Genomic DNA, 11537 nt, shown 5'->3' on the forward strand with positions numbered 1-11537 from the left:
TTAGACCAACACACACACACAGTCTGACTGTTGAGCAACACACAGACACAGTCTGACTGTAGACCAACACACACACACAGTCTGACTGTTGAGCAACACAGACACAGTCTGACTGTAGAGCAACACACACACACAGTCTGACTGTAGAGCAACACACACAGTCCGACTGTAGAGCAACATACACATATAGTCTGACTGTAGAGCAACACACACAGTCTGACTGTAGAGCAAAACACACACACACACACACACAGTCTGACTGTAGAGTAAACACACACACACACACACACAGACTGACTGTAGAGGAACACACGCGCACACAGTCTGACTGCATAGCAACACACACACAGAGTCTGACTGCATAGCAACACACGCAGCGTCTGACTGTAGAGCAACACACGCAGCGTCTTACTGTAGAGCAACACACACGGTCTGACTGTAGAGCAACACACACACACAGTCTGACTGTAGAGCAACACACACACACACACACACACACACAGTCTGACTGTAGAGTAACACACGCGCACACAGTCTGAGTGTAGAGCAACATACACACATAGTCTGACTGTAGAGCAACACAGTCTGACTGTAGAGCAACACACACACACAGTCTGACTGTAGAGCAACACACACAGTCTGACTGCATAGCAACACACACACAGAGTCTGACTGCATAGCAACACATGCAGCGTCTGACTGTAGAGCAACATGCACACATAGTCTGACTGTAGAGCAACACACGCGCACACAGTCTGAGTGTAGAGCAACACACACACAGTCCGACTGTAGAGCAACACACACACACAGTCTGACTGCATAGCAACACACACACAGAGTCTGACTGCATAGCAACACACGCAGCGTCTGACTGTAGAGCAACACACGGAGCGTCTTACTGTAGAGCAACACACACGGTCTGACTGTAGAGTAACACACGTGCACACAGTCTGAGTGTAGAGCAACATACACACATAGTCTGACTGTAGAGCAACACAGTCTGACTGTAGAGCAACACACACACACAGTCTGACTGTAGAGCAACACACACACACACAGTCTGACTGTAGAGTAACACACGCGCACACAGTCTGAGTGTAGAGCAACATACACACATAGTCTGACTGTAGAGCAACACACACACACACAGACTGACTGTAGAGCAACACACACACACACAGTCTGACTGTAGAGCAACACACACAGTCTGACTGTAGAGCAACACACACACACACACACAGTTTGACTGTACAGCAACACACAGACACAGTCTGACTGTAGAGTAGCACACACACACAGTCTGACTGTAGAGTAACACACACAGTCTGACTGCACAGCAACACACACACAGAGTCTGACTGCATAGCAACACATGCAGCGTCTGACTGTAGAGCAACATACACACAGAGTCTGACTGTAGAGCAACACACAGTCTGACTGTAGAGCAAAACACACACACAGTCTGACTGTAGAGCAACACACACACACAGTCTGACTGTAGAGCAACACACACACATAGTCTGACTGTAGAGCAACACACACACACACACACAGTCTGACTCCATAGCAACACACACACACACACAGTCTGACTCCATAGCAACACACACACACACACACACAGTCTGACTCCATAGCAACACACACACACACACACAGTCTGAAGGGAGAGCAACACACACAGTCTGACTGTAGAGCAACACACACACACACAGACTGATTGTAGAGCAACACACACACACAGAGACTGACTGTAGAGCAACACACACACACACAGACTGATTGTAGAGCAACACACACACCAAGTCTGACTGTAGAGCAACACAAACACACACAGTCTGGCTGTAGAGCAACACACACACACACACTGTCTGACTATAGAGCAACACACACACATAGTCTGACTGTAGAACAACACACACACAGTCTGACTGTATAGCAACACACACACAAACTGCAAATTTGTCCTCCCCAAATAATTATCTATTTCTCTCTTAAAAGTTGTTATGGAATCGGCTTCCACCGGTCTTTCAGGCAATGCATTCCAGATCCCAATAATCGCTGTGTGAAAACATTTCTCCTCACCTCCCCTCTGTTTCTTTTAACACCTACTTTAACTCGGTGCCCTCGGGTTACCGACCCTCCCGCCAGTGGGAATAGTTTCTCCTTGTTCATCGTATCGAATCCCCTCATAATTTTGAATACCTTTATTAGGTCTCCTCTTAACCTTCTCTGCTCCAAGGAGAATAATCCCGGCTTCTCCAGTCTCTCCTGATAACTGAAGTCCCTCATTCCTGGTACCATCCTGGTAAACCTCCTTTGTACCCTCTCCAATGCCTTGACATCCTTCCTAAGGTGTGGGGCCCAGAACTGACCACAGTCTCTAACTGAGGCCTAACCAGTGTTTTATATAAAGGTTCATCATAACTTCCTGACTGTTGTATTCTAAGGTGCAACTGGGAAGCAAACATTTTATGACATTTTGAAAAATAGTTCAAGCATTGGGTAAAACTCTGATACAATTATGGCAGAAAACTAACATTATAAAGGTTGATTTTTGTCCTCTCCTAAACGATCGCCTCCCTGCAATCTGCAAACCCGTTGCTGCCCTAAACCCAAGGGCCATCTCCAAACTCACCTGCTCCCCCTCGTATAGCAGACATCTCCACTCCCTTAAAACCCAAATCCGAACAGTCAAGCACAGATGGCACAAATATGGCCTCACAATTCACCACAGCTGTGGCTATATCTCCGTACCCATCAATAATGATAATAATCCTGGCATTTGATACAGCGTCTTATCACATCTTCGACAAGTCTCAAAGCGCTTGACAGAATATATTGTAAATTGAATTGACTGTATATTTTGTGGGCGAGATGGAGGGCTTTCATCTCGCCCTCTTCCAGGCCCCAACTATTTTCTGCTCCAAAACCGTTCTGGAGGCCAAAACCAATCCAAAGATGGGATTCTCCAATGATTCATCACCTCCTCCTGACACCCAACAAACTTCCTCCAACCTCACGTCCAATGCCAACTGCGAAGAGATCCTAGATGTCTTTATCTCAATGATTAAAAACATCTGCTTGGCTGCAATCCTCCTCCTCCTCCATGTCCCCTTGTTTCAAACAAGTTTTAGTACCACAGAAATAAGTTATTTTTAACATCCATTGTGTAACTAAAAACCTTATGATGCTGAGGAAACTGTTCTGTAAATATTCTTTCACTTGTTTTCCAATGTCCTTGAGCTTCGTACATTTACATCATATGGTCAGTCAACTTTTATGAATTGAACAGGTCCATGAATCTTTGTGATTTTCTTTGGTCAATTTAAGTCAACTCAGAATTCTGGGATTGCTTACACTGGTGTTTGATCAAGTATATATATGTACTGTACATGTCAAAATGTTACTGTTATTCCTTCACTTCTCAAAGCTAAAAAGAGTTTTGAACATTACCAGCTCCTGGAAAGCTTTCTGATAGTAACAGTATCTTTCAGAGAACGGTATCTTTGTGATCTTTCTTCTGCTAGGGAGTGAGCTAATCTGTTTCCACATTCGGCACATTTATAGAGTCTCTCCTGTGTGCCCTCGCTGGTGACTCCCTGACTCAGTGAAACTCTTTCTACGTTCAGTTCATTTTTATGGTGTCTCTGCCATGTGTCTGATGAACCTAGAATTGCTCTGAAGATGTGAAACTCTTTCCACATTCAGCAAATTTATACGGTCTCTCTCCTTTGTGCGATCGCTGGTGTCTCTGGAGGTTCCCCGAATATGTAAAACGCTTTCCACATTCAGCACATTTATATGGTCTCTCTCCTGTGTGTGATTGCTGATGACTCTGGAGATACCCTGATGTTGTGAAACTCTTTCCACATTCAGCACATTTATACGGTTTCTCTCCTGTGTGCAATCGCTGGTGTCTCTGGAGCACCCCTGACTGCGTGAAACTCTTTCCACATTCGGCACATTTATACGGTCTTTCTCCTGTGTGTGATCGTAGGTGTCTTTGGAACACCCCTGAAGATGTGAAACTCTTTCCACATTCAGTACATTTATATGGCCTCTCTCCTGTGTGTGATCGCTCGTGTATCTTGAGTTCCACTGACGTTGTGAAACTCTTTCCACATTCAACACATTTATGAGGTCTGTCTCCTGTGTGTAATCGCTGGTGTGTCTGAAGGTTCCCTGAACTTGTGAAACACTTTCCACATTCAGCACATCTATACGGTTTCTCTCCTGTGTGTGATCGCTGGTGAATTTGGAAGTGGCCTGACTGAGTGAAACTCTTTCCACATTTGGCACATTGAAAGGGTCTCTCTCCTGTGTGTGATCGTTGGTGTCTCTGGAGGTTCCCAAACTTTGTGAAACTCTTCCCACATTCGGCACAGATATACAGTGTCTCTCCTGAGATCGATCGCTGGTGACTCTGCAGATATCCCGACTGTGCAAACCCCTTTTCTCCAACAGTATATGTGACAGATCCCTGACACTCTCTCTGCTGTGAAGAAACATTTATGCTACAAACTGATTGTGTAGCTGATGTGTCTCGACAGAGCTCAGGATGTCTTCTGCTGTGTTTCTGAAGGAACTCGGCATGAGTAAACACAATTTTACAATGAGGGCAAGGGTGAGCCTCAGAATTAGCCAAGCTGGGTGCTGATGGGAGAACAAAAAGATCTGTATAAGCAACATATCAGTTTTCTTTAGGAATTACTGTTTGACTAATTTTAACCCTTCCTTTTTTACAGCACCTGATGAAGTCAAAACACTTCAAAAGGCTTCACAGTAATTACTGTTAAGTGGAGTATCAACAACTTGCAAGAGCTACCAGAGAGCAAGAGAGCTACAACACACAGGGTAGCGTTCTGGAGGGCTTAACAGTGGCAGAGTCTGAAACCAAGCCGGGAGGAGGTGACCGTAAACACAGTCAGCGTTTTTCAGTGTCAGTATTTGTCGGCAGCCACTTCCCGCAAACAGGGCATGATAACAACTACAACTACAAATTAGTTGTCTAGCGAGCAACTTCGCGTCGGGAAGACGTCCCAGGGCACTGGACAATCAAGGGTTTGGAGCCCCTGCTAGGAGTTGGGGTCAGAAGGGAAAGAGGGTAAGGGGTGACCAAAGGCATGCATGAAGAGGAAGGTCTTCAGACGGGACTTGAAGGAGGCAAGAGAGTGGGTGAGACAGAGGGATTGTGGGATAGATTTCCAGAGGGTGGAAGCAGAAATGCTGAATCCCGACCGACAATGGTGGGGCGGGAAGTGAAGGGGGACCTGAAGCAGCGTTAGTTGTCTGCTGAGCGGAGGGAGCGCAGAGGCTGACATGGGGTTATGAGGTCAGAGAGGTGGTGGTGGAGGGGGGGGTGGAGAAGGACCATGGAGGTCCACACAAGGGTTTTGTACTCAATTCTCTGTGGAATGGGGAGCAAGTGAAACCGGGCAAGAACAGGGGTGAGGAGAGAATGGAGTGAGGAGGAACAGAGTGAGAATTCTGTTTGTGAATTAGTGGGAATTTTTCAGCAAGACAGCAACCCGAGAGCTCCCCAACGAGAGGTCTGCAAGAGAGCAGCCAGAGAGCTACTAGAAAAATGCCAGAGAGAAATAGAGCAGCCAGAGAACAACCAGAGAGCAAGAGAACAACCAGGGAGCTACTAGAGAGCAAGAGAGCAATCAGAGAGCTGCCAGAGATAACTTTCTTTCAGCCAAAGAGCAGAAAAGCTTTGCTGAGGTCGGGGCAAACTCATATGGAAGCAAGGGGATTAGCAATTAATCATAACCAGGTGTTGGGGATTCATTCAGTTGCTGACCAGTCAAAACAGTGCTTTTGTTTGAGTCCTATATAAAGGGGAAGACTCGTGAGAGCCTCACTTGAATAGAGAGCCCAGGAGTGTGAGGAGGGGTTGGAGTGAGAATTCTGTTTGGGAATTGGGTGCAGGTGAGAACTTGTAAAGGAGAAACAAAACCTCCAAGAGCCTGCACAAAAGGTCACATTCCTGTGAGTAGGTGTTTAGTATATGAGTGTGAGCAAGGGAATAAAAGGTGTGAAATTAATTTACCCTGAAACTATTGAGGTATATTACAAAACATGTCTGAAAACCTGGCAGGGCAGCTAAGACCCATTCCATGCTCACTGTGTGCCATGTGGGGACTCCAGGATGGTTCATGTGTTCTGGACAAATGTGTATAGGAGGTGCCTCTGACTATTTGAGCTCAGGGTCACTGAGCTTGAGGAGGGACTACAGTCACTACATAAGATATGGGAGGCTGAAGAATTTATGGATTGAGGAGGTGGTCACTCCACAGCCACAGGGAGTTCAGGAGGTGGTCACCCCACGGCCACAGAGGGTGCAGGAGGTGGTCACCCCACAGCCACAGGGAGTTCAGTGGGTGGTCACCCCACAGCCACAGGGAGTTCAGTGGGTGGTCACCCCACAGCCACAGGGAGTTCAGGAGGTGGTCACCCCACAGCCACAGGGAGCTCAGAAGAAGGGTGAGTGGGTGACAATCTGATGTAGAGCAAAAAAAAACAGACAGTATGGAAATCCCCTAACAACAACAACAAGATTTGTGAGTGTGGCACTCACAAACCGGCTCTCGGTACTGGATACCAGGGAGGACGCCACTGGCGAGAAGAGTCAAAAGGTAATGGATGTTCAGGGAGATAAGGGGAAAAATGCCAACACTGTTGTTATCGGGGATACAAAAGTTAAAGGGATAGACAGTTGTTTCTGCCATAAAAGACGGGACTCGTGCCTGGTATGCTGCCTCCCTGGGGCCGGGGTGCAGGACATCATGGAACGGGTACAAAATATACTACAGGGAGAAGGAGAAAATCCGGAAGTTGTGGTCCATGTCAGGATCCATGATGTAGGTGATAAAAGGACTGAGACCCTACAGGGAGAATATCAGAAGCTTGGGAAGAAGCTAAACAGCAGGACCTCAATGGTGGTGATCTCGGGATCACTACCAATGCCTTTTGCAAGTGAAACTGGGAGGATCAAACACATGAATGTCTGGCTAGAGAAATGGTGCAGGAAGGAGGGTTTCAGGTTTCTAAACCACTGGGACCACTTTTGGGGCAGATGGGACCTGTGCACGAGGGATGGGTTACACCTGAGACCTGAACAGGGCTGCGACCAATGTCATTGCAACAAGGATAACAAATGCTGTGGGGAAGTGTTTAAACTGATTTCAAGGGGGGATGGGGATCAGAATGTAGCATCAGGGAGAGGAAACGAGTTACATAGTGGATGAGGAGAAGCAAATAGAAATGAAACAAGGAATAGTCCAGCAAAAAGGGGAAAGAGACAGGAGAGAAATGTAGAGCGGATTAAGCCGGTTTTGGAGTGCATGTGTGTAAATGCATGGAGTGTGATCAATAAGTTTGGTGAGCTGCGGCTCAAGTTGCCATATGGGGCTATGATGAGGTAGCAATTACTGAGACTTGGCTCAAGCAAGGACAGGAATGGGAGCTGAATATTCCTGGCTACAACCTATTCAGGAGGGATAGGGAAGGGGAAAAAAGGAGGCGGGATGGCAATACTCATTAGGGACATGGTCCTGGAACAGGATGATATGTTAGAGGGTCCAAAAAACGGAACCTATTTGGTTAAAGTTACGGAGTAGAAAAGGAGCTGTTACTCGGTTAGGTATTTACTGTAGACAACAAATAATGGGAAGGAGATAGATGAGCAAATTTGCAAGCAGATTTCGGAGAGATGCAAAACCAATAGAGAAGTGATAATGAGGGACTTCAATTATCCTAACATAGACTGGGAAACACACAGTGTAAAGGGCAAGGAAGGAGAGGAATTCCTGAAATGTGTGCAGGATAACTTTCTGAATCAGCATGTTTCCAGCCCAATGAGGAAGAAAGCAGCACTGGATTTAGTTCTGGGGAATGAAGTGGAGCAGGTTTCAGTAGGAGAGCATCTGGGTAACTGTGATCACAATATCATTAGGTTTAGAATAGTTATGGAAAAGGACAACAATCAATCAAAGGTAAAGGCCCTCACCTGGAAGCGGGATAATTTCAGTGAGCTAAAAAGGGACCTGGCCAAGATAGATTGGAAAGAGAGATTGGCAGATAAGGCAGCAAACAATGCGAAGCCTTCAAGGAGGAGATAGTTCGGGGTCAGAGCGAATACATTCCCACAAAGGGGAAAGATAGGACAGTCAAACCTCCCTGGATGACTAGGGAAATTGGGATTAAAATAAAACAGAAAAAGGAGGCTTATGTCAAATGTCAGGTCGAAAACACACAGGATAATCAATGGAATATAGGAAGTACAGAGAAGTGAAAAAGGAAATAAGAAGGGCGAAGAGATTGTACAAGAAAAGATTAGCAGGAAACATAAAAACGAACCCTAAGGTATTTTATAAGCATATCAAGAGTAAAAGGTTAGTCAAAGGTGGGGTGGGTCCAATTAATAATAATAATAATAATCCTTGCATTCGATATAGCGCTTTTCATGTCAGGAGGACATCCCAAAGCGCTTCACAGAACACTGTAAAGTGAATTGACTGTATATTTGTGGGCGAACGCGGCAGCCAATTGCGCACTGCAATGTCCCACAAACAGTCGTAGAATGAAAATGACCAATTTATTATTGTTTTTTGTTTTGGAGGGATTATTATGAGGCTCTGTGTGGAGTAAGGAAACTTGCCCAAGGTTTCGCCCTCTGCCTGGAATTGAACTCCGGTCTCTCACTTGCAAAGCGAGTGCTCTAACCACTGAGCTACAGGACTCCACATTAGGGACCAAAGTGGAAATCTTCTTGTTGAGACTGATGTACTGAGTAAGTACTTTGCAACTGTCTTTACAAAAGAAGACGATGCAATGAATGCCACAATATTACAGGCGAGTGAAAAGAAATTGGATATGATAAAAATCAACAGAGAGGAGGTAATAAAAAGGCTGTCAATGCTCAACATGGATAAGTCACCTGGTCCGGATGGGATGCATCCAAGGTTACTGAGGGAAGCCAGGGTAGAAATAGCGGAAGCTCTGGCCACAATCTTTCAATGGTCTTTGTACACCGGGGTGGTGCTAGAGGGCTGGAAGGTTTCAAATGTTACTTTCCTGTACAAAAAGGGGCAGAAGGATAAATCTGAGAACTACAGGCCAGTCAGCCTAACGTCAGTTGTGGGGAAACTTCTGGAGACTATAATCCGGGACAATATAAATTCTCACTTAGAAAAATATTGTTTAATAAAGGACAGTCAACACGGATTTGTTAAAGGCAGATCGTGTCTGACAAACCTAATAGAATTTTTTGATGAAGTGACTGAGAGGGTGGATGAAGGTAGTGCAGTAGACGTAGTTTATCTAGATTTTCAAAAGGCATTTGACAAAGTGCCACATAAGAGACTTATAAACAAAATAGAAGTCCACGGTGTTAAAGGGACTGTGGCAACATGGATCCAGAACTGGCTCGGAGACAGAAAGCAGAGAGTGGTAGTAAACAGTTGTTTTTATGACTGGAGGGAGGTGTATAGTGGTGTTCCTCAGTGGTCAATTTTGGGACCACTGCTCTTTCTGATCTATATTAATGATCTGGACCTGGATATAGGGAACACAATTTCCAAATTTGCAGACGATACTAAGCCAGGAAAAGTAGTTAATGGTGAGGAGTACAGCACCAGACTCCAAGAGGACTTACACAGATTGGTAAAATGGACAGAAACGTGGCAGATGAGGTTTAATGTGGAGAAATGCGGAGTGTTGCATTTTGGTAGGAAGGATGAGGAGAAGCAATATAAACTGATGGTACAATCTTAAAATGAACAGAGAGACCTGGGGGTCCACATCAGCAAATCTCTGAAGGTGGCAGGACAGGTAGATAAAGCTGTTAGAAAAGCATCCGGGATACTCTGCTTTATAAATAGGGGCATAGAATACAAAAGTCAGGAGGTTTTGTTGAATATTTATTAATTGCTGATTAGGCCTCAGTTGGAGACTGCGTTCAGTTCTGGGCACCGCACTTTAGGAAAGATGTTAGGGCATTGGAGAGGGCATAGAGGAGGTTTACCAGGATGGTACCAGGAATGAAGGATTTAGTTATGAGGAGAGGTTAGCGAAACTAGGATTATTCTCCCTGGAGCAGAGAAGATTAAGAGGGGATTTAATAGAGGTTTTCAAGATCATAAGATGATTTGATAGGTTGAACCGGGAAAAACTGTTTCCACTGTCATGTGGGTCAGTAACCCGAGAACACTGATTTAACATAGTTGTTAAAAGAAACAGAGGGGAGGTGAGGAAAACATTTTTCACAGTGAGTTGTTGGGATCTGGAATGCATTACCTGAAAGAGTGGTGGAAGCTGATTCAAGAACAACTTTTAAGAGAGAAGTAGATGGGTATTTGGGGAGGACGGGATTGCAGGGCTTTGGAGAGAAAGCGGGCCAGTGGGATTGAGTTGGAAGCTTTTAGGAGCTGGTGCAGACACGATGGGCCAAATGGCCTCTTTCTGTGCTGTATGGTTCTATGATCTGCAGGTTGTGGAGGGAAGAGTTGGTGTAGTCAACTCGGCACGTAATGAAAGCGTGGATCAGGGTCTTGGCAGCCTGTGGTGAGAGGCAGTGGCAGAGGGGGGCAATGTTGCGGAGACGGGTAAGGCTGAACCGGTCACGGCACAAATGTAAGGTTTGATGGGTAGCCGAGGGTCGAAAAGGACACAGAGGTTTCGGATTAGTGAAGTGAAGAGTGCAGCCATGGATGGTGAAGTGAACTGCTGGGCAGGACACTAGGAAAAACTTATTTTGGTGCTGAGATAGGTTTCATTGTTGGAGGTGCCATCCTTCGGATGAGATGCTAAACTGAGCCCCCGGCCAGGCCTGATCAGGTGGACGTTAAAATTCCCATTATCCTATTCCAAAAGAGAAGGGAATTTTTCTGTCTTCCCCAGTTATTCTGGTGACGATACTGCAAATTGATGGGGAGCCAGTGGAGCCTGGGCCAGAACTGTTGAGATGGGGGTACGCGGTTTGGTCTAGGTCAGGATGTGGGTAAGGCTAATATCAAATATAAGTATTTTTTCTAAAGATGCTCATAGGATCTTTAACGTCTATCTGAATTGGCACAGCGGGGCGTGTGGCACAGCAGTGCTCTGCGCTCCCCAGTAACTGGACTGTGAACTCAAAGTCCCGATTTGCATCTTGAAGCCACATTGCAGAGGTGAGGACAACAAGATTCCATTTATAGAGCGCCATTCACGTCGGGAGGATGTCCCAAGGCGCTGGACAGTTGGGTCAGGAAGTGGCTGACCTGAGCCAGACTAACAGCTGGAGCTCTGGGGAGGGTCACCAGATGCGAGAGGCTACAAGAGATTCCTTCACTCAGAGCATCAATAAGAGCAACACCGAGGGATGGAATTGGAAAGTGGATTAAAGACAAAAAAAGAAAACCGAGTCAGCGAACGGCAAAGACACAATGGGGCAAACTGGCTCCTGCGCTCAATCTTTCTGTGTAGCTTTTTGTAGGAAGAATACCTTGTTTAGATGTTTGGAGATCTTCATCGTCACCAACTGAGACGCCTCC

General features: G+C 45.8%; 1 protein-coding gene across 1 annotated transcript; it reads right to left on the bottom strand.

The window, feature by feature from the left end:
* Window positions 1-2840: 2840 nt before the first annotated feature.
* LOC103172796 (zinc finger protein 239-like) lies at window positions 2841-11534 on the bottom strand (the record flags this gene model as incomplete). The annotated part of the gene is made up of 2 exons (XM_042346740.1): window positions 2841-4656; window positions 11489-11534. Coding segments are annotated over 2 exons (1032 nt in total), but the record flags the coding sequence as incomplete, so codon positions are not given.
* Between the last annotated feature and the right edge of the window lie 3 nt (window positions 11535-11537).

This window comes from Callorhinchus milii, unplaced genomic scaffold (genome assembly GCF_018977255.1).
Source record: "Callorhinchus milii isolate IMCB2004 unplaced genomic scaffold, IMCB_Cmil_1.0 Scaffold1531, whole genome shotgun sequence".
In the NCBI taxonomy this organism is placed as follows: Eukaryota; Metazoa; Chordata; class Chondrichthyes; order Chimaeriformes; family Callorhinchidae; genus Callorhinchus; species Callorhinchus milii.